The sequence below is a fragment of the Uloborus diversus genome, chromosome 2 (assembly GCF_026930045.1).
Source record: "Uloborus diversus isolate 005 chromosome 2, Udiv.v.3.1, whole genome shotgun sequence".
In the NCBI taxonomy this organism is placed as follows: Eukaryota; Metazoa; Arthropoda; class Arachnida; order Araneae; family Uloboridae; genus Uloborus; species Uloborus diversus.
Genome location: NC_072732.1, coordinates 12,704,932 through 12,729,598, shown reverse-complemented (window position 1 = coordinate 12,729,598; position 24,667 = coordinate 12,704,932). Strand labels below are relative to the sequence as shown.

The window sequence follows — 24,667 nt, the reverse complement described above, 5'->3', positions numbered from 1 at the left end:
ACGTTTGGATTGAATAAAGCAGTTGTATTTGTAGTTTTACATGATGATATTTACAGAGACACGCTGCATGCTGGCGAGTGCAGCAAGCGAGAGTAACCACAACACAGCAGGAACGTTGCCAAACCACAAAAGCATAACTTCGCAAGAGCGACTTGTTGCCATTCAACTAACTTCGCACAATTGTTAAATTAAACTTACAGTTAAGTAATAAAAAAGATAAAAATATTTTTAAACAGTGTGATGGGCATTAATTTAACATAAAATAAAAAAAATAGAGAGTCCGAAACCTAGCATAACGCGTTAAAAACTTCACTTATTCATTCATATAACAAATCAATATTATTGACAGTATATTTCAAAATTTTGATGTAGATATCCAAGCTCTCTCTGCCCTGGCCATGGTGTGTCTTTCTCGACTGCCTACCCTTACCGTGGACCAAAGGAATCTGCGCGATATGGTTTCAGAACTAAAAAAGCGGCAGCACTTAAATGGAACAGTTGAAAACTTGAAAACTACCGCTGTCGTACTACAAGTAAGTTAAATTTCCTTTCATGTGAATTTTAGACTTTGAGTAGTTGTGATGATCATGTTTTCCGGCATGAAATCTTTACGATTATGTCTACGTGTCGGGAAAGGTGAAGGTCTCCTAAAGGAGCTGCCAAATATTTTAGCAGATGGGTAGTAGCATAAATATGAATAAACCACAAGAAAGACCAACAAGGGACATGCGATTTGTCTATCAGCTCCTCCATAAATAGACGCTGCGCCAGAAATGTTTCAGAGTTGCAGTCCTAAAAGCTCAAATGTAGGCCATCTTCGATGACATTAAGTGAAGGATTGGGACTCAGAAATCTCTCCGGAGATTTTACGATTTGTTAACTTATCGAAACATCTTTGCTGATGATAGAAAGAAGAGGTGTTTGGGGACTTTCCACCCGATATTTTTCGAAATTGAAGTTGTAAAAACGTTATAGAACACCATCTCGGACAACGTTAGATTAAGTGATCGGGTTCAAGTACTTTGCTGCCTTCGAAAATGAAGTTTCAAAAGCGCAATTTGAGATGACTTTCAATGATGTTAGGAAGAGGGAATTCAAAAGACTCCTCCGAAAATATTTTCGAAGCAAACGTTTCGAAAACGCAATATTTTATTACCTTTGTTGATGCAAAATGAAAATAATACGTTCGGGAAATTTTCTCTCCTCTCTCATAGGCTACATAGAAAAATTTCGTTCAGTACTGTGAGAGTATCCGCCGTCCACCATACATGTGTAAATCAGGTGTGTCTCCTTACAAAATTGCTGGATCTGGCTTTGTATATAAGTTATTAGATTAAAAGTATAGCATCACAATCGGTATTAAAAAATTTGCATTTTCCTTTAATGATTTTATTCGGTAGTACTGTTACAAGCACTATGCTCTAAAGGAAACGAAGTGCTCATTATTTTCGCAGTAAACAGCAGTTTATGACTCGGCATCATTTACGCATATTAGTTTATTCTCTCAGCTACTGTCTGACCATCGATTACATGGAAAGGCTAATATCCGGTTTATAGGCGGAAATGGACATATCTATTAGTTTACAATGATGTTAGTTGGTTTCTTTCAGATGTGCACTTTTGCCTCTCTATTATTTAGTCTTAGTTTTGTAAAAATGAAAATTTGCTCACAACAACATTTTTTAAATCTAAAGTATATTCGATCTATATTCTCACGGCAAAAATTACATGATTTATTTATTCACAGCAAAGTTTTGAGCTAACCATTTTGTCTGTCGGTCAGTCTGTCTGTTCCCCCTAATAACTTTTGAGTGAACAGTCCGATTCGAAAAAATTTTTTTTTCCTCGAAAGATCTCGGCGAGGACACCTCATTACTATATTTCATTTTTTGATTTGAACTATTTTTTCTTCAATTTTGAACAGTTCAAAAAAACAACATTAGCGCCTACAGCGAAATTCAAGGCCATAAATTTGTATATAAAATATCTTTTTGATTTGTACGATTTTCCGTTCAATTTTGAACAGTTAAAATCAATTAACATTAGCGCCTGCGGGGAAACTGCAAGTCATTGCAGATTCCGTACTTGAAGGCGGATTTACTTCAAACAAATTTTGTTGGAAATAGCTCTTTACGACAAACTTGAGACTCCGACTAGAATAGAGAATAGAGGGGTACCTGACTCCGGGGGACTCCGACTCCTGTGCCCGATAATTAATCGGACTCCGACTTCTCGACTTCGACTCTGACTTCGTAGGTAAAAATTTATACACGGAGGACAAATGACTGACTCCGATTCTTGGATATTCGACTTCGACTCCTTTATCTCAAAATGAGATTGACTCCAACTCCACAGCTATGGTTTTAACTGTGAAATAATTATTGTTAATATGACTTGTTTTTATTTTCACGCTAAAGTATTAATTAGGTATTCAGTTTTCGGCGGATAGACTCGAAGTCATTTATGTTTCTACATAAAGATATGCGCAGACGATTTTTTTTTTTAACAGTGAAAATTATTTCTTTAAGTTGACATTTTATTGTTTTTATTTATTTTGGTAAGTGCATTAATTCATTTAAAAAATTATTTTCAGCAACAGCTGAAAAAGAAACGATTTTTTTTTGATATGATGCATTTATTTTAATGAGATTATTAATTTTAAATATTCTTTTTTCGTTTTGAAGTGTTAAAGTTTTTTTTGTTTTTTTTTATGGAAAAAAGTGTATTAGCTGCCTTGTTTAAAAGGTGCTACTATTTTACTTGTTCGTTTATTTAATTTTTTTTTTAACGCATCTAATTTTTTAGATGAGTAAGGAATATTTTATTCCTAGAAATCAGCTTAAAATATTTAAAAAATATGTTTGAAACAATTTGCGATTTTAGCTATTCTTGAGAATATTGATCAGGTACTAGAAAGTAGTATGCGTGTACGGGAAAGTAGGCTCGTTTAGTTCTAGACGGAACTTCTTGTTTTAATTTAATATTCACTAACTCTCCTTGCCTTTTTTATGACCTGAGTACCAATCAGTTCGATTAATTGTTTATAACTGTCATTGGCAACCAGCTGCCTTATTGTCGAACTTTCTGAAATAGACTGCCTACGCCGTTCCCTAGTTTGCTTGCTGTTTAACTTTCTTTGACTATTAGCAACTGTCAGCACAATCTTTTTTTTGAGCAATCACGATTGCTTATTGCTTTCATTTGACTGTTTTGGCGTCCTATCATTTTATTTTCCCACCAGCAGCACCATCTGCAACACCACCGTCGACCGGCTTCTCACTATGCTGCTCCTATAGCGAAAGCCGTCTCCACGTTGCGTCCATATCCTACACTTACACGCATACATAAACGCACGTACACACAAACGCATACACACACATACATACGCCTACACACATACACAAACACATACACACACAAACACATACACACACCCAGACACATACGTATACACACACACCTACACACAACTACCCACACACTCATGCCTGCACACAGACATACACACACATGCCTACACACACATGCCTACACACACATACACATACCTCCTACACACATAAATACACACGCTTATACACACACACACACTCGTGATTGCGAAAAACATAATTTGAATTCAAGAGGTCAAAATTCAAATTATTTTTTTTTAACCTAACGTTTTCTAAGCAATCACTTTCAAATTTACTTCGATCGCAATTATAAAATAGTAAAAGGAATGTATCCCTTGAGCAAGTTGAGACCCGTAGTTCAGAAAGAAACTTCTGAACTTCTGAGGGTGTTCGAGAAATTCAAATAAGTGTTGGTGCGAAAGCGCGAATCGAAAAGATCCAATAAAATCTATATGTTTTTTAATCTGAAGAATAAATCTATGAGCTTGGTTCTCACTAAAAGTACGAAATAAAATAATAATGTAATTTTTTCGGTTACAACGCTCGGTTGCAGTTAATCTTAAAATCTTCATATTAAGGTTTAAAGCAGCGAACAAAATTAAAAAAAAAATTGAGCGCAGAAGAAATACAGGTAGTAAAATCTATTCGTACAAAAAAGTATGTCGCCGCATTTTGTGTAAAATTTGCTCCAGACATATATGTGCCCTATAATCGTTGAAATATTGTAGATGAAATGTAATTTAGGATTTGTTGGGGATATTTTTCAGAATGAAAGTATTTACATTTGTTATAAACTCTGAAACTAATGTGAGGTTTTACCCAATGTGGACTGGGAACCACCACATGTGTGTCAACCGTTGAGGACCGCCCACTCTCAAGAAAGGTTTTTTGACCTCGCAAAAAAAGCTTTTTTTTTCTCTCTCAAGTTATAGCTTTCACAAATTAAAAGCACACGAGTTGATCAACATCAACTTGTTGAACATTAAGGGGGGGGGCAATTAATCCTTTTCCCTTTTCTTTGAAAAATGGGGTTTTTAAGTAATCTCACTTTTAAAACTGCAACAATTGGAATAATTTTATTTTAAAATTGAATTTCTGACGTTGTATGCATCTAATAAAGGGTGTCCCAAAATTAACGCAAGATTTGAATTTGCCGCCATTTTTGCAATAAATGGTTGGCAACCCTGAAAAAAGAATAATTTGACAGCTGAGAGTTTAGGGTAATCAAAAACGGAGTGTTATACGATACAAGATCGCGCTTTCATTATTGAACAATTGTTTCAAAAATAATGAAATTTGATGCTGGTCAAGAAGTTACTGTTATTGGCGCTCGGTATCGCAACACGGTAATGCACGGGTGGTTGTGGGCTTGTTGACCTTTGAATTCAAATAACCCCATAAGAAGAAATTTAAAAATGTTAAATCACACGATCTAGGGTGCCAATTCTGATCACCGAAATGAGAGAGTACGCGACTAGGAAATGCCTTATGCAGTAATTGAAATGTTTCACTCTCTCTAGCTGTATGGTACAATAATACCCCATTTTTACTAACCCTAAACTCTTAACTGTCAAATTGTTCTTTTTTCATGGCTGCCAACAATTTATGGAAAAAATGGTGGCAAATTCAAATCTTGCGTTAATTTTGGGACACCCTTTATTTACAATAAAGTGCAACGCAAAAATTTCAGAAAAAGAAATTAATATTTCAATCTCTTCTTAGGAATTTTTCCCCTTCCCATGAAGGGGGAAATTAGAAAAATAATAATAAATAAATGGATAAATGAAACCAGAGTCGGATGTTTTAAAATTCAGGAGTCAGAGTCGGCCATTTTCTTTCCTACTCCGCAGCCCTGGTAAAAAGATTGAGTGGTGAAAGTTCAGTGTGTCTGGAAGCATATGTTGCTCTCGCCTGAATGTAACCAGTTTGGCGTACAGCATTACAGTCCACTTTGTGCAGATCAATTTTGTTAAATGTTTGTTTGATTTGCGTATTATCACAGCTCAATGAAAATAGCTCTGGCAAAGATAAATTCGCAAGGAGAATGAAAAGTAATGTATGGTCTGGCTCTGATAAGTTTACCTCCAATCGGTTGAGCATTAAACTATATCATTTGTTAAAACAGGGAAGAGAAGTTGCCGCTATCGGTTTTTGGCGTTGTGTTCATCAATTTCTTTTTTTCCAATCCAAACAAAAATGAGCTCTTCCAAGGCCAAAGAACTGCTTACCAAAGCCTGACTAAACGTTGAACGGACTTCGGCAATGAACGAGCCGACTTTTTAGCTAAAACCTCAGCAATGACTCTTACACATCCATTCGTCTATAAAATTCCTCCACCAAAATCTTCCCTCAAATATCTCCTCTGGCCTGAACTTCTTCAAAATTGGCAGGAAATCTGGGACACTGCAGAAACTGGTCGGAGAGTTCATGATTTCCTGCCAAAAGTAAAACTAAAACAACGCTGCAAACATCTAGTAGAAGTACAATTTCTCAGTGCACATGGACCATTTCCATCGTATCTATACACAGACTTAAGTTAATTAGCTCACCTTTATGTGTATGCAGTCAACCTGGAACTCCTGAACATTACATATTCAACTGTCCTCTGACCAGCTCTTTCCATTGCACTTACAATTCCAACTTTTCTTTCTCCAAAAATATTTCACACATTCTATCTCATCCAGTTTCACGCAAGAATATCCATAAAATAATGTCGCTTCTGATATCTCAAGCAGATGACTTTAAATATCCAGCCTAAAAACTTTCGAAATTGCCGTTTACATTGTATTTACCAGCCATCCCAGTCTTATTTAGCTTCTTCACTTGTATATTAGTTCTTATTATTTAGTTCTTTTATTGTTTGTTATCTTATTATTGTTATTGGTTTTTGTAATTTTCAAAAATGTTCCAGCGAGTGTCGCTCGTGATCTGTTCTGTTCTCCCCAGTCACCACATCCTGTTAAACCCTCACCGAGGTTGATACGTGGTGATTGGTGGGGTTTAAATAAAAATAAAATAAACGTTGAATGGGATTCACCCAATTTCCTTAGATGCTAAAATATTTGTTTCGGTCAGCAAAATGGATTCCCCAAGTTTTCGTATAAACCAGGACCTCAATAATTGCGTTTAAAGAAGCAATTGAAATATCCTTTCATATGACTCATGGTTATAAAAGTCGCACCTTGTAAGGTAAGTGTAATGTTTTCACAGAAAACTTTCATTAGAAATGTATATGGTAAACAGAAATTGTTTGAAGATCATAACATATAAAATTATTTAGGATCGACATATGAAGCCAAATTCACTGACATATCTATAAATGCAACTTTGCATTCAAAGTGAACTAAAAATACATGAAATACAGTCGGACCTCCATATATCGAAGTAGCAAATTGCCGGAAAAAAATCGATACATAGAAATTACGATATATGGAAACGATCTTATTTTATCATAAAAGTATCCTAAAATATTAAAATAAAAGCTAATTTTCGTGTATGAACCCCAATTTATTATTTATACGAGTATCGGATTAAATGAAAGTTAATGATTAAAAAATTAACAGAAATTACATTTTTACGCCAACCATACATCTTCATATTCTTCGGCAATTCAACTTGATCGCAGCATTAGGGGATTTTCGTTTTAACAATGTGATCAAGAGAAAAGCAAAAAATCAATCTACTTAACTTGAATGATTTTTACTGAAGATGAGAAAACTAGAAATGATAATCAACAAACAAAAGGGATAATTTGAAACTGATTTTACGGTGTTACTGGTTACAGCTAAGTTTTGAAATAATCTTGAGGGAATTTAAGAACTTCAGAACGGAACAACCACTTAACTACACACCATTCAAGGCCAGATTTCTTATGAGCTCCGTAGCAACCTTTAGTGAACGTAATTTTCTCCTCTAACCTTCATTTTTCATCAGACAAACAGTTTATAGTGGAAAAAAAATCTACGAATGTCTCGAAAAAAATTTCGATGTATAGAGATTTTTTCGATATATAGAAACAATTTTTCTATATAATGAACATAGAAATTTGCTGGGATTTCGATACATAGAAAATTTCGATATGTGGAAGTTCGATCTATGGAGGTTCGACTGTACACCGCCAACTCCGTCATTCCAGCCGAAGACTGCAGTTTCGTGCTTATTAGCACTTGTCAGCCAGGTTTAGGAATTGATTGAGCTGGAGGTGGAAGGGCGGTAACGTATAACAACTAAAAATGTCGGAAAATATGAGTTTCATTCAATACTTAATCTTAAATTTTAGTATTAATAAAAAATATTTATAAGTAAACAATTGCTAATTTGTTAAATTTCATGTAATGAAAAGTTCATGAGATAGTCACTTTGTTTATTACCTCTTAGTTTCTAAAATGTAAGATTAAATTTTTATTGATAAAGGTGTTGACTGCTACCAATAGTTCCCGTTCAGATTTCGATTACGAAGCAGCCGTAAAAGCGATTTTACAGCAACAAAAAAGTGATGGAGCTTTCCCAACTTTCCTGGAATCTTATTATATCCTGCCGGCCCTGAGCAACAACAGTCTCGTCGGACTCAATACCAGTCACTGTCAGAACTCAGAAATGACAGGTAACTTTTCATACGCATATGTCTACGTCTTATCAGTCAAAAAACAGGAACTTTCCTAGAATCTTATTATATCCTGCCGGCTCTGAGCAACAACAGTCTCGTCGGGCTCAATATCAGTCATTGTCAGAACTCAGAAATGACAGGTTTCTTTTCATACGCATATGTCTACGTCTTATCAGTCAAAAAACAGGAACTTTCCTAGAATCTTATTATATCCTGCCGGCCCTGAGCAACAACAGTCTCGTCGGACTCAATACCAGTCATGGTCAGAACTCAGAAATGACAGGTAACTTTTCATACGCATATGTCTACGTCTTATCAGTCAAAAAACAGGAACGCAATCAGCAACCATTTTCAAAGAAACTCTAAATTTTTATACTCTGAGACCTTTAGAAATGCTGCTATTTGAATTTTAAATATTATTATTAAAGGCAGGTCGTTAAACTTAAGATGAGTAGAGACGTTTTAAACAATCATTTAGTTGCCCCCCCCCCCCAATAAATGTTTTAATAGTAGCTTCATTTATGTTTTAAATTTGTATTGATTAGTTTCACTTTGATGAGCATTTGTTAATAGAATTAAGGTGCAGTTTCGAAACAAATGCAGTAACAGGGTAGCATTTTGGCTGTAAAAAGAAAATCATTTCAAGACATTTAACAAATTATGTTCGTGCTAGTTTAAAGGTTTGATTTTAAGTGACCGCGAAAGTTACGAGTGAAACGTTTTAATTCAAATAAATGTATTTGAAAGAATCAGAAAAAATGAAATTTCTTTGTTAAATATAAGTTGTAAGGAAGCAAAAATTCAGTTTTATGTTATCTGACTTTTGTTGTTTTACATCGCTCATCTGTGACATCGAAAGAAAAGGTATCTGTTTAGAGTCAATTAGCTGCGATGGAAGTTTTGGGAGTCATCCTCCAACCCCAGCCCTAAATTTTAAAACTATTTCCAATCCTAATGCGGTAGTTCATGTAACTTCACTTTTTAATGAAATGCGAGAAGTGAGCAATGCTTGCAGATTTCCTGTTAGTAGGATTTTTGTATCTTTTTCAGCCCAGGCTGTAGCGTGTGGGGCCTAATGGCATCTATGGATATTCTGGGTAGAAATGTTTAATAGTTTTTTAATGATACGAGCTGTAAGTTACTGATTTCAGAAAGTTACCAAGTGGTAATTTCAGAAACTTACTGAAATTACCATGCCTTACCTTCAATCTTCGAGTTGAACTAAACCATTGATTTGGTCACTCGTCTGGTCAGTGCTAATTCTATATTAGCCACCAGTTTGTTTGGCACTCTTGGCTTCCTTAAGAGGTTTTCCACCTCCAGATCAGTCACTTCCTAAGCCGGGCTGATGAGTGCTAATAAGCACGAAACTGCAGTCTTCGGCTGGAATGACTGAGCTGGCGGTGTTTTTCCTGTGTAAGTTACTGGCTAATAAATTATTTGAGTGTCTTTTTTAACTATTATATCTGCCTGCACGTTACTTAAATATCAGAATGTCCTATAATCTTTAGAATATTGGACTGTTATTTGCCGTCGCACCATTTTTGAACTCCCCAACGATAATATAATAGTTTTTTTTTAATAAGGAGAAATCTAAAGAGCATTGTAAAACATCTTTCTGGATGAATAAAATTTTAATTTATTGATCTCGTGTAGATGGATGCAGATGGTGGAATTGCGTGGTAAATTTCTCACCAAGACTTCAAATTCGGCGCTTTTCTTAAAATTTCTGCAGACTTTAATTAATTATGTCTTGATGTCTGCTGAACGAGGGTAGGTAATTTTTGCGTGTTGTCAGACTATCAGGATATTTGCATTCATATAGAGCGATTCTCTGTTTATTGAGTAAAGAAACAAAGATCATTTAATACACAAGATACTCGAAACGTCTACCGTCCCCGACTATAGAGTTATAAGTAAACCGTTTTTGCAACACTGTATAACTCTCTGGAGTGCGTCGGAACCAACAAGTGCACCGTGCTCACTTCTGATGGCCGATTCCTGGTACTCCAGTGAATCAAGAGGTTTTTTCAATGATTCTAACATAGATGTTCCGCAAAACAATATGTCGCACGGATTTAGGTACAGACTCTATAGGGGGGAGGGGGCATTCTTTCCCGTGCCACCTGAATTTCGCTGTATGTATAATGCAGTGGCGTAGCCAGGGGGGGGCCCACCGGGCCCGCCCCCCCCCCCCGAAATTTTCGTTATCGACATAGTAATATTTCATGTAAAAATGATTTTTTAAACCAACTTTTTCGTGGTGAAAAAGTTGGTTAAAAAAAATTCTTTGTATGACAGCAGTGTAGACGGGGGGGGGGAGGAGGATGCAAAAAAAAAAAAAAAAAAAAACTAATACCAGACACGAACAAAGTACATTATGTTTCTGTAAGTCAAGAAGAGAGGAGGCAATTATCCCCACCTAAAGTCCTCCCTCCCGAATCTCCGAGAAACCAAGGCTAGGAAGGACAAAATTTAAAGTGCTACGCCTTTGATATCAGCGCTTCAAGTCGCCTGAGCTATCCGTACTGGATCTTGTCGGATGACTTGTTGACCCCCCCCCCCCCGTCTGATGATGGGGATTCTTAATCGGTCTAGCCTGGCGTACTGCGTACTACCAGTCCAGTGTAGTGTAGAAGGGCCCTAAAGCGGATTCTTCAGTCTTCTATTGTAAACAACGGGGCCCTTTATGCAATGTATGCTCCAGGAATGACGGCGTCTAGATTGATAATGGCCCAGTTTTACTGCCCAGTTATCTGTCAGATTGTCTGCGCCACCCGCACTCTGTCCTCGAGCTGGACAATACAAAACAGATTGTACTAATCACCAGACCACAATACGGACCCTGCCCCTACCATGGAAGTGCTTTCGGCTCTTATGAAAGCGCAAATTACCCAAATCGACAACAACTTGTCACAGAAATCCATTGACACTTTCCCTTGAAGATTGATGCCTAATAAAACTTCCAAATTGTTCCTTCTTGGCTCGGTCTTTTTGTCCCGAAGCATCTACAAAAAGTATCCAGTGGAGAGGGATCGTTTTTCAGAAAACATTAGTTTAATCACTTTACAATAACGGAAGGCAGAAATTTATTTGGATGCAGTGGGATAAGAACCAGTCCGTTTTCGGTTCTCTACCTAAACGCAAGTTTTATTTTTGATTCCGCTGTACGTTCAAGTTCTCTTTCAGTTCAGAAGGAAAAAGTGTGTACAAAGAGAAATTTTTGATGGATTCTACAAATAAATGAGGTAAATTATCCTGCAATATTTTATGAACTGCTAACTTTTTATTTCACATTTCATTGCTGTTATTCTTAAAAAAGAAGGGGTTGGGGGGGGGGATTTGGTTTCAAGAAAAAAATCATATGTTAAATTTCGAGAGGAGATTTATTGTTTTAGCTACTTTTACATTGAAAAATGCATATCCCATCAAGATTGTCACGAATAAAACATTTTGCAGTTATGCTTGAGGATAAGGAAAAAGATTCTTTAATTTTTAAAAAAAACCGACTGTTTATAATTATTGAGCTTTTTATTTATTTATTTATTTTGAATTTAATTATTTTATCATATTTCATTCTTAAGAATGAGAGTTTGGTTTTGTCCCTCTAAGTTCGCAATTTTTGTACTCCTTATTTGCAAATAGTTGACAAAATGACTTTTTTTTTTTTAAGTATCGTTTTAACAAGTAACTAATTTTGCTATTGCCGATACCGCATTATTCAAAATTTACATAAACTAAAAAAAAAAAAAAATAGAATAAGTAAAAAAAATGGTTGATTGACACAAAATTTTTTTTCTGGCAGATGTGAAGCCATACAATAGTTTAACGTACCAAAAACGAAAATTAGGTTTAGCTAATAATTCTAGTTAGCTTTACCATTCAATAATTGATAATGAATTACCTTTCAGATTTAAAAACAAACACAATTTTTTTTTTTACAAACCATACGACAATTCAAATAAAAATGAATAGAGCTGCACATTTGACCAAACAGTTATTTTTTTTTACTGGGGAAGTGGAGTGAGAAAACTTCAGACAAAACAATCTAGTGACGAACAAAAGAATTCATTAACGTATTACATAATATTTATAATTCAGTTTAATGTGAGTTTCTTTTCCCTAAATTTTATTTAAATACGTCTAAATATTTTTCTTAAGCATCATAAAATTCTTCGAAATATATTTTACCAATTCTACACTAACAGCGAAGTAATTAATGGTACATAATAGCCCCTGTTCTGTTTATTTTAGTTTTTAAACAAATATTATTTTACGTAGCTTCCTTCTTCGTAAGCTCTCCTCTAACTAATGAGATAATTAAAAAGATTAGTTTCTTTAGATTTCAATTTAGATATCAAATCTAAAGTTTTCTTTAGATCTCTTACAGGATTCTAAGAATAATTATAAAAAAAAAAAAATTGAACTGCTGAATGAAACCTTCTCGATATTTCCTTAGTAAACTAAACTATTTAATTTTGATCCTAATCTTGTTTCAATTGATCAAGGGTACATACTCATGAATATAGTTTTTATTTAATGCATGATGAAAATGATTTTAAACAATTTTATGGAACACACGCACACACACACACACACACATATATATATATATATATATATATATATATATATATATATATATATATATATATATATATATATATATATATATATATATATATATATATATATATATATATATATATATATATATATATATATATAGTATCACTGCGCTACCTGTGTACAGGGCCGGATTAGCCATAGAGCAGAAGTAGCAAATGCTACGGGCCCCGCGCTTCGGGGGCCCCGCGCCATGAGAAAAAAATTCCAGAAAAAACTACTTTTCCGTACTTTTACCCGTTTACATTTTTCTATTTAGATCTAACTTTTCTAAATGTTCAAGCAAATTAAAATTTTTATATTTTTCCTTAAGGCGCAGACTTGTTATGGAATAATACCATGTTGACCAGTATCATTGGTGCAGAGAGGAAAGTGGGAGGGGGGGGGGCTTTTTGCGTCATTTAGAGACGGTAGGTAACACTATCTTTAGTCACGTCAGAGGAAGCACGAAGGGGATGTGGGGGATCGCTGATTGCTTTCCAGAAATTTCTCTTAATTGAAGTTTTAAAACGCAATTTTAGTTAATCTTTCTTAGTGCTAGGAGAAAAATCTCAGTTGGGTTAGAAAATTTTAAAAACTGACCTAAAAATTACAATTTTAGGCAATGTTTGGTAGTTTTATTAGAACGGATAATAAAGTTTTCTCTTAGATTTTTTTTTTTCAAAAAGTATTTTATTAAATTTAAGGGATTTAGGGATCTTTCCTGAAACTTTCAGCTGTTCAAGCCTAAAAAAAGCAAATTTAGGCTGTTTGATTAGAGTAGAGGAAAGAGGATGGGGTTCTTTCCTGAAATTGTGTTCAAAACTGAAGTCAATTTCAAGCTATCTTTGGGAAGAAAGGGTTTGAGGGATCTACCTATAATATAGCTGAAAACAAAGTTTCAAGCTATGTGAGAAGTTTAGAGAAAGAGATGAGGAGCTGGAAAAAATTCTAACTTAAATTTTCAAATCGCGATTTTGGATTATCACTGGAAATGTTATCGGGCTATCTTTGGGAGGGGGGGGGGATACGGATTTGCTTCACAAAATGTTGGAAACTGGAATCTTCAAGACGCATGCTATCTTTAGTTCTAACTTTAGGTAAAGAGTGGTGGTTTGGATCATTTCCTCCGAATATGGATAAGCTAGGGAAATAGGTGGCTATAATTTTTTTTTTAATCGAGACGGTTCAAGGATTCTCTTCGAAATTTAGTGCCTGAAATGCAACTTTAAGCATTTTTTTGGTGGGAACGCAGGAGAAGGAGGATTTTGAAATTCCCCAAGCACAAATCCTAAAAACATTCTTTGGGGCGATATTAGACAAGGAGGAAAGGGTTACCATCCAGAAAATGTTTGAAAGTGTCTTTCGTCTTAAAGCTTTCGAAATTGGTGTCCTGAAAAGGTAATAATTAGCCATCCTAAACTCTTTGCTCGCTTAACTTCATGTCAGTTTGTCGTCCTCAAAAATCGCCGCTCACGACACTACAAGGAGCAAAATTAAGAGATCATGACAAAAGAGAAGAAAAGATTCTTTGACTGTTTACACGTATGCTGAGCAAAATAAATAAATTGTTAATAGAGTATAATTTGTTGAAGAACTAAAATAATTGTGCGTGGAAGAAAGACTTTAAATCTCGTTTTTAACTATTTTCCTCTGAGTGGGAGGGAACTAAAAAGCTGCTGCCAATGCCCAGAACCAAACCCATTTCTTTTGCATCACCAAAGGAAGCTGAAAATTTTTTATTCGAACTTAAATTTCAGAAAATTTCAGGGATAAAATTATTGAACATAATCGAAAACCCGCTAAAACTGCTTTCTGGAACTTCAAGTTTTGAAAAATGTCCATGGGTGAAATCCCAAGCTCGATCCCTTCCTATAACATCATCTAAGGTGATCTAAAAATGCGTATTTTGGACTATAATTTCAAAAAATTTCTTTGGGATTGTACCTCTCTCCCTCCAGCATTGTTAACGATGGGCTAAAATGTACTTTTAAGGCATCAATTTTGTAAATTTTCCGGGTTGCGTTGGAGAGTGCCTGAACTCCATCCCATACAAACGTAACCAGCGATGGTCTACAATCACGTTTTCAACACTTCGATTTCAAGAAATCTCCAGGGGATGACTTTCGTGAACTAACCACCCCGCCCCAAACTCAGCAAAAATCGTATAAAATTACCATTTTAGAGTCTAAAAATGTTCTACCTAAAACTTAGTTTTTAGATTAATAATGGGTAATAAATTTGAAAATTTTCCAATGGGGCTTCCTTGGACACCCCTCTCTCTCTCTACAATATCATTAAAGATAATCAACAGTTTTCTTTAAGATTTCAATTTTAAAAATTGCATGGGGAGTGTCGCTGTAAATCCAAATTTTTCCCTTTAATTTTACCTAAGATGGGATGCAATCGCGTTTTTTAACTTCAGTTTCAAAAAATCTCCGAATAAAGAACTCTGAACCTTCTCTCTTCCAAATGTCATCAGAAGTCGTTAAAAATGAGTTTTCAGAATTGAAATATCAAAAATTTTCCGGGTGCAAGCCCCCGAACCTGACCCACCTTTTTTTTATATATCGTTCAAAAATTGCGTTTTTGGAATTTAAAGCTAAAAACATGTAGTGATGGGAAAGACGAGGGGCAATATTAGTCGAAAAAGTGTTATAACCCTCGTAAAGCTCTAAAATCATATCCATATTTATGTATTCATGCGTGTTATAAATCCATCTCCCGTATCCATGAAGAAGTGCACAATTTTTTACTATATCATGTAAAAACGAGGGCCCCTTGGAAACATTTGCTACGGGCCCCGCGCTGGCTTAATCCGGCACTGCCTGTGTATGTGAAACCACATACTTTACATTAATCTTGATGTTATTTATCATCGAAAATATCCAGCACCACAAATATGAGTGCAATTAATTTTTATTGATTTTTAATGAATTATTAGTAATAATCTATAATGCGCATAATGCATGATGAAGTCTATTTTGAATAACGTAATTCGCGATTTAATGAAAAATAGTTAATTTGGTAGTACATTGATAAAATCGCCTGGGCCCCCCCCGAATCAGAATCCTGGCTACGCCACTGGTATAATGCAATCAAACGCTCACCATTTGTCGTTTCATCCACGCGAAGACGACAGTCGTTCTCTGGGGGGCGAGTCTCTGCATGAACTAGTGAAGGCGTGCCCTGTTGAGATCACCCGTTCCCTTACGCTTTCGTTTCGGTGCTATCCCATAGAATGCTGCAGTTGGATTTTTCCATAATTAGAAGAAATTAATTTCGAAACAAAATCACCAACGCAAAAAAAACACGCACAACAACACCAAAATAAATACACACGAGGAGGAGACACGTGACCACGCAATGCACTGTGGGAAAAATCCGCCAATAATCCTTCAATGTAGGTGGAGGGAATTCGCTCCTACATTGAACGCTGCTTGAAGCCGGGTTGGATGCATAAAACAGCCTTATTTCGCGAAGCCGGGTTGACGCCGGGATGAATCAAGCTGCATAAACAGGGCCTTCGGTTGCCCGAGCAGTTTCGGACCCGGCTTAAAAACGCTACAATCGGGGCAGTAGACATTTTTGCATCTTGTATATGAATTGAGGCAGTGACAAGCAAAGGGATGTGAGTGGACATTTTCAAGTTTTGAGTAAAACGCGTGTAAAGATTACGTCCTAGGTAGGATTTCATTAATTTTTTTTTCTAAATCATGCTATACAGCAGCAGCTACCTGGGCTACTAGTACTATCTCTTGCCCCAAGACATAGGAGGGGTAACCTACCATTTGTACTGATTATCTCCAAATTTTTAATTTTTCCACTTGCATCCCTTTGCTTCTCACTACCTCAATTGTACTTCGTAATATTTTATTTACTGAAATAAGTATCTTATTTTAGCATGCTGTCTTTTTTTCCTCAACGATCGCTTCCTTTCGGTACTGTTTTTCATGCCACCCTGTAGGTGATCAGTATAGAAATAAAGTATGCGATTAACATATTGTCTGATACTAAATTAATAAAAATAATTAGTAATTTGTTTCACAGTCGTATTTAATATTTTTGAGCTCTTCAGTGATGTAGAGTAATGTTTTTAAACTCTTTAGAGCAAGAAGCTTTGAAGAAATTCCGGAGCCAAGGTGGTAAGCGGATCCAGGTGCAGTACTCCGTTTTCGTCGGGCAAGATGTGGACTTCGCTCGCACGTGGAAACTCAAAGTTCCTCTTGGAAGTACTCTGTATAATGTAATGGAAACTATACAGAAACTGGATCCAAGATTTAGGTATGAACATTATTGAACAGTCACCCCTCAACACTGAGAACTGTCATTATCTATATACAGTCGAACCTCCATATATCGAACTTCCACATATCAAAATTTTCTATATATCGAAATCCCAGCAAATTTCTATGTTCATCACAAAGAAAAATTGTTTCTATATATCGAAAAAAATCTCTATACATCGAAATTTTTTTCCAGACATTCATAGATTTTTTTTTTTTCCACTTCAGACTGTTTGTCTCATGAAAAATGAAGATTAGGGGAGAATATTACGTTCACTAAAGGTTGCTACGAAACTCATAAGGAATCTGGGGTTGAAGGGTGTGTAGATAGGTCGTTGTTCCGTTCTAGAGTTCTTAAATTCCCTCAAGTTTTTTTTTTAAACCTTAGTTGTAACCAGTAACACTGTAAAACCAGTTTCATGTTATCCCTTTTGTCTGTTGATTGTCATTCCTAGTCTTTTTAGCTTCAGTAAAAATCATTAAAATTAAGTAGATTGATTTTTTACTTTTCTCTTGGTTACATTTTGAAAACGAAAATCCCCTAATGTTGCGGATCAAGTTAACTGCCGAAGAATGAACATGTATGACGGCGCAAAAATGTAATTTCTGTTAAATTTTTAACTATCAACTTTCATTTCATCCGATGCTCGTATAAATTAGAAATTGGGTTTCATTCACAACAATTAGCTTTAATTTTAGTATTTTAGGAGATTTGTACCATAAAATAAGGTTGTTTCTATATATCGAATTTTCTATATATCGAATTTTTTTCCGGCAATTTGCTACTTTGATATATGGAGGTCCGACTGTAATTAAATTCTGTGCGTGTGTGTGTGTCTGTAAGCCCATCTCCTCAGGACTGTCAACATTCTCCAGGTCGATACAGGTGCCGATGGATCTAGTATAACCAGAGATAGCAATTCCGCTCTGCCACATCCATCTAACTTTAACGTGCCGGTGATATAAATGAAACACTGTACCATTAAAATCGTTAAATGTCATATCGGTGACGTCAAATTTGGTGACAATTATCCGAGTTCGTCGCCAAACTTTGCGAAATGTCGCCAAGTGACAGGTGGCAAATGGGTGGAGCACCGTGAAGTAATGCGCCGAATGTGGAGTTTATGCCCAGGCCTCGCAGGCAGTAAGGAGGAGGCGGAGCTCGAACTGCATCACCGAAGGTGGTATACATCAACCCGCCTTCGTTCCATAGGCAGACGCTACAGGCGGCGAAGGAAGTTTGGCGAGCGAAGCAAGCAGTGGCTATGTTCCCTAGTCATTTGTTCAAATTTGAGCAATTCGAGTGTAAAATGTACGCCGATCATTTGTAGTAGTTAGTTATTGACTTAAATCTTTCAATAGGGTCTCCGAGGTTCTGTGGTAGAACTTTACTTTTTTATGCCGGAGGTCTTAGGTTCGATTCTTAACGGTACCCTGGATGATATTTTTATCTTTTGTGTCCAGAGGCAAAGTTATCTTGTATGTTGTCTTCTATTTATAGGAAACTGATTAACTTCTGCATGAAAAAAATAAAAAGTCTATTAACCAATACTTTTCGATCGACTTGTTGTTTCATCAAAACTTTTCTTTTAGTCGTGTCTCCTCTGTAACTTGACTGAAATACATTTACAAATGTTTAAACAAGCAAAATCGAAATGGACTAGGTTGTGGGAAAGTAAAGTTCTAAAAAGATAATATTCACAGGACGTCATTTGGGTTTTCAAAGGAAAACAAACTTGTTTTATTTCCAGCATATCACACATTCATCACAGTGCAAAATTCATAAGTATAAAAAAAAATCAGTAAAATAAAACCTGAAAAAATTAAAGTAACAAAAAAACGGAAAACAGAGAAAAATAGTATTATGATTTTAAAAAATATTTAATATGTGTTTTAACAGTAATATTTTTATTGACATATCGTTAAAACGAAATCTTTCTTTACTTTCATTCCTAGGGTAGAGTACAATGTGTTCGATGGGAAGCCTTACCCCAACGCGATGTTCAACCTGGAAGATGATCCAGAGAGCGGTTTATACTGGTTCGTCTACAAAAGAAGTTCAAGATCAAACGATCCGCAACTTTTGGAAGCTAGTAAGTTTTTGGTTAAGGAATCACTGTACCTTTCAAACATTTTTTTCAAATTAAAGTAAATTTTATATTTCTTTGAAACCATAACATGCATAAGATAAATCAATACCTTTGTGCTGAATAGTAAAGTCAGAACAAACAACGTAAGTAGAAGCACAAATTACAAATTTGTGCTTCTACTTACGTTGTTTGTTCTGACTTTACATAACATGCATACTTATTTATTAATCAATAATGAAATTTCTAAGGCTTTTTTATTTTTGCACTAATTTAAAAAAATTTTTTTTTGCTAAACGATCACTATAATCATCTCTAAAAATCTGTGCATTCATTTGCTTATGAGTTTATTAGAAAATTTTCTGTGATTAATTATGTAAAAATCAAAGTTTTTTTTTTTTTTTTTTTGGTTTTTAAAGGTTTAACATGCTCTAAACATTTGAGTAATTTATAAAATGCTTATCCAATGCACAGTTTTGTCAGACATGTTATCCCAATTGCAAAAAGTATTACTTTAAAGCTGTATCTTTAATAGAAAAAAATCCTTAGGGATTCTAATGACATGAAAACACAAAAAAAACCATCTTCGAGAAAATGCAATTTAAAGTTTTTCTTTTGCATAAGAACACATAGCGAGCATGGCCTAAAACCACACATAACTTTTTAAATATTTGAGCTAAAGCAATGAAACTTTTCCCCTGTGTTCAGAATAGTTTTTAGTTTTGAAATAAGCAATAAAAAAATTTTTGATCGTTTCATCATTTTTGAGGTACTGTAACCACTTAATAAAACACTAAGGTATGTGTACCAACTGCGGTCAGTTTTCGGAGAAGCGAAAGTTATAAGAGATTAAATTCTATTTATAGCAACATTACTAGCAATACACTTATCAGATTTCTCAAAATGTAAGCATCATGAACTTAAGCACATCCTTACAAGAAGTTCAAATAATACAAAGAAAAAAAATCCAACTGATGTATTTTCAATAGTTGTGGCAAACAACTTTGCTCTCCAATTGTGTCTAAAAGATGAGTTTGAGTATTACACAGCAAAAATTAGCGAAGGAGAGAAAACTTACTTCCTCCCTCTTTCCCAACCAATAATGTTTCGATAAATTCCGTATGATAAAGAAAAGTATTTGGAAGCACTTTTCGCATCTCCTGAAGAGGACAAATATCATCCATAAATTGTAAAACAGTAACTTTTTCCAAATTTTGTTCCTTTTTTTTTTTTGCTTCAAAGAATGTTAACGGTTCCAGCTAGTAGGGAATGTTTGGGGACCCTCTCAATGCCTTCGCGAAGTTTCAAGTGGTCACTTTCAAGCAGTTTAGTTTTGGCAATCATCCCAAAGGTGGTGATGCTTCTTTCTGTTCCAAGTACCCCTAATGATCTAACTAAATAAAAGTCTAATTTTCGGTTCAGTAAAAAAAATTGTATACGAATACAGAAGATCAATGTTTTGAGAATTTAGTGATTAAAAAATGCTCAAACGTTGCGTTTTATTTACCGTACGTATACAATTGTCAGTTATGTTCAGATGTGATTGTCAAATATACAACCAGGGAGGTATAATAGTTAATTTCTCAATCGTTCAACAGGTCCCGTGGATATTAAAATTCGAGAAAACGAAGAACTGATCCTTTGGTACAAATATGAAGATTGGGATGATCGTGAAACTACTCAGAGTGTGACGCCTGCAACTGAACCTCCAACCAGCACAGCAACCACTTCAAGTCCATTTACTGATGCTACTGTCGATTACATCACCGATGCCTCGCTTATTCAATGAATCTATACATTTCTTCTAAAAATATGTATGCTTCAAGAACTGAATAGCTTTTACACAAAGCGTCAATAAAATATACATCTATAACGCACTGTAAATCTTGAATGCTTTTTGAACATGAACCGTTATTAAATAATTAATTTATTACATTTTTTTCCTATTAAATATCTTTATTTAGTCATTAAAGTGTTCCCTTTTTTTTAATATTTCAGTTTTTAAAATATTTAGTGTTCAATTCAAGGGGAAATGAAGGCAAAAAGTCCCCCCCCCTCTATTGACGATTAAAAATATATTCGTTTATAAATATATCAAAACTGATGTTAGGTTTTTGAAGTTTGACAAGTATTATAGATTGAATATTTCTTGACGCCTTCAGTTTAATTTACAGTTACTAATTAACAGACTTCGTCCGATTTTTTTAATGTACTATGCTTCCCGATTACAAGAAAACGCCTGGAACGATTAGAACATTTATTTTTCTGTTTGAAATGGTATACTTCTCCCGGTCGTCTAATGGTCTTCAAGTCCGAGTATGAGGGATCATGGAGAAATCGAGGGAACTCTTCATATTTCTTACTCGCACTTTGTTGTTTGTAAATTCATAGCATATCACTTAGTAAAACGATTTTTATTGTTTTTTTTAAATTATTTGATGGGTAGGGTTGGACTAATTTAGGTCTCAAGCCTTTGCTTCACCATATTTGTTCTTCAGAAAAAAGTTATAGACAGGAAAAAAAAACCCTTCATTTAATTTCATTATTAAACGATTAAATGCGAAACCCATTGTTAAAGAAAGTGCCATAAAACAAATGTACATTCTTTACTCAGTGTTAAAGAAAGTACCATAAAACATTGATATTAATCAGGGGAGCCCACCTAGGGGCTGGGGGGTTGAGGGGCATTTTCCTTTTTAGGGAGACTCTTGCTTTGGGGGAGTCTTCGAGGGTCTTTGGGGAAGGGGTGATAATTAAATATCGCCCCTGTATTGATCATTAGTAGTCATGCCGTAAATTTTGAAGAAACAATTCTCTGAAGCAAACTGAAAATTCATTTAGTATTTTTGCTCTAGTAGAATTTTGATCTTCATACATACAATATCACAGTAAATACTCTGTTTCTAGTGTTATGTTGATCTATAACGAGGCCAAGTAAAGAGAAATGTGACTTTTATCACGAGTTACCTGACACGTATTATTGTGAAATGTAAATTAGTTTGGGAAACCATTAACATTTAAATGGTTCTAATTAAATTAGCACACTCATAAATCCTGGAGAGAAACAAGGATAAGTTTTTACTGCTAATCATATAAAATTTTATGCACATTAAGAGTTTTTTTTTTTTCCAACTGACTTCAAAAAAGAAGTTTTCAATCCGTCGGAATCTTTTTATGTATGTCCTCCTATAACTCAAACACGACTAAACTAATTTGGAAAACTTTTTTTCATTTTGTTAGAAAAGGTATTCTTTCCAAGTGATCCCATGGTCATCAGGTCAGCATCTGAAGATGGGATTCTTGAAAAAACGATGAAACTCTTCAAATTTTATGGGCAAAGTTAAAGCGAGTTCTGTTTTTTTTTTTTTTTTTTTTTTTTTTAGTGACTCGTGCATTTGCTTTCGGAAACGTACTTTGATAAAGTCGAACTGATGATGAAAACAATTTTCTTTGTGAATAATTGCTCATTTGAAAAAGCCTTTCTATTGTCTTCCGAAGGCTCCCAGACGCTGTGCTCTATTTCTTTCTCTATTGTTCTCATCTTAGCTGTTTTTAGACTTCGTGCTCCACGTTTTCTTAAGCATAATTAAGACAGCGTCCGCACATCACGTCAACAACGATCTTTTATCCCTAAAACCAGTTTTCAGTCGGCTTTACCAGGACAGCAAGCTGTATTGTACGGATCCCGACAACGTGATGAGAAGCTAGATATTTGACGTCAGTACATGTCGTGCAGTTGGAAGTGGCATTTCATTGGTCTCCACAAAGATGAGCGGGTTCTCTCTATTGAGTGAGAGTACTGAACTTTACGTGCGTTCGCAATATATGAATGCTTCTCCGACGCTATCTGAACTGGAGGTATAAGTAAGGAAAGCATCTCCGTCATTTACTATACTCTACCCTAATTACTTATCATATATTTACACCGCTAAAGAGCGAAAAATAAATTATTTTTAAATAAAAAAGAACCGACTTCAAAAATCAAAGAGGAACTAAAAAGTAAAAAATAATTGATCATACTTACATACGATTTCCTACCAAAACCTATAAATCAAATTTATTTTACAATTCCAGTACAAAAATTAACTAAACTAAACACCCAATTAAAAAATAAACACTGATTTTAATTACTATACGATGAATTATTTTAATAAATAACTAATTATATACGATCTCTTAATTTCTAATACCTTTTTGAAGTCGACGCCTCCTATAAACTACTACCTAACGTAACTCACAACTCATCGATTCCTGAGTTGAACACTACTATTAACTAAACGCCAAATTAGTCTTTAAAACTAAACCTACTCAGTTACGTTGGGTAGTAGTTTATAAGAGGCCCCGACTTCAAAAGGTTATTAAAAATTAAGAGATCGTATGTAATTAGTTAGGTATTTAAAATAATTCATCGTATAATAATTAAAATCAGTGTTTTTTTTTATTTTATTTTTTATTTATTTTTTTTATTCTTATTTTATTTTTTTTTATTTTTTTTATTTTTTTTATGATTGAGTGATTATTTTAGTTGATTTTTGTACTGGAATTGTAAAATTAATTTGATTTATAGGTTTTGTTAGAAAATCGTATGTAAGTATGATCAATTATTTTTTACTTTTTAGTTCCTCTTTGATTTTTGAAGTCAGTTCTTTTTTTATTTAAAAATAGTTTAACTTATAGTAAAAACTCCAAAATTCAAGTCTCTTGCTAGAACGGACAACAATATGCAACAACTCTGTTTCTAGTCTTGCTATACAACGCCTTAGAGTGACCACGAAAAAATCTTAAATAGTTTCACCTCTAGTTTGTCGTCAATTTTTGCAAAAAAAAAAGTGTTTCACAGAGATTCATTTCCAAATATCGACAATTTAACGCGATTCAATGGATTACTAGCTAAATATTGCCAATGGCACCAAATTGAAACCAGATTCGAAAAATGATTTTTTCGCAAATGTGTCTTCAACTTTGTTATAGTTGCAAAACCCCAATAGCACCCAAAAGCTTTGTGATGTATCGCTAAGTGGTCGCCATATTATAACACCACTTGAGTCTGCATTGAAATTAACTCCAATTTGCCTCAAAAGATTCGCAAAAGGCCCCATTTGGAACATCTGAATGCAACCAAAAAGGAACGTACACAACTAGATCCTACTCTGAGCCTACATGCAAAATTTCAACCTATTTCGGCTGCCGCTTTTGAGTTACGCGAGATTACATACAGACGTCCCAAGAGAACTCTTACTAATTGATTCGGGGGGGGGGGGGGATCGTCAAATTGGATATTTCGGCCATCCATACATTCTTAGGTACATATGCACGTGCGGATATGGAATGGGAAACCACCCAAAGTTCATTCGGAGATAAATAATAAAAATTTAGGTTGAAATTTGAGGCAATACTTTTTTTTACAATTACAATACATGGTTAGCATGAAAGAATATCCCGGTTTTAAAAATTTATATTTCATAAACTATTACACTTAGCGCTATAAATGATACAAAAAATATATTGTTCAAGTTTGTTTTCAATCAAAAAAGTTCGATGTGCACGCCTTTCGCCACACACATCTAACACACATTTTGGAACGTTTCACTGTCAATTTTTCGTAATGCTACACAAATGTGATTTTTCAGTTCTTGCAATGTTGTAGGCAATTGTAGGGCTGTTTCCATGGACACTTTCGATACGGAAAAA

General features: G+C 34.8%; 1 protein-coding gene across 1 annotated transcript in view; it reads left to right on the top strand.

Moving 5' to 3' along the window:
* The window catches only part of LOC129217816 (uncharacterized protein CG3556-like), a 50,624-nt gene extending 29,764 nt beyond the window's left edge, over positions 1–20,860 (top strand). Inside the window, exons 7-11 of the mRNA XM_054852154.1 lie at positions 373–533; positions 7,806–7,995; positions 16,713–16,887; positions 18,846–18,982; positions 20,575–20,860. Coding sequence (XP_054708129.1) covers positions 373–533; positions 7,806–7,995; positions 16,713–16,887; positions 18,846–18,982; positions 20,575–20,765 — 854 coding nt within the window. The 3' untranslated portion in view covers positions 20,766–20,860. The remainder of the gene's footprint in view (positions 1–372; positions 534–7,805; positions 7,996–16,712; positions 16,888–18,845; positions 18,983–20,574) is intronic.
* The last annotated feature ends 3,807 nt before the right edge of the window (positions 20,861–24,667 follow it).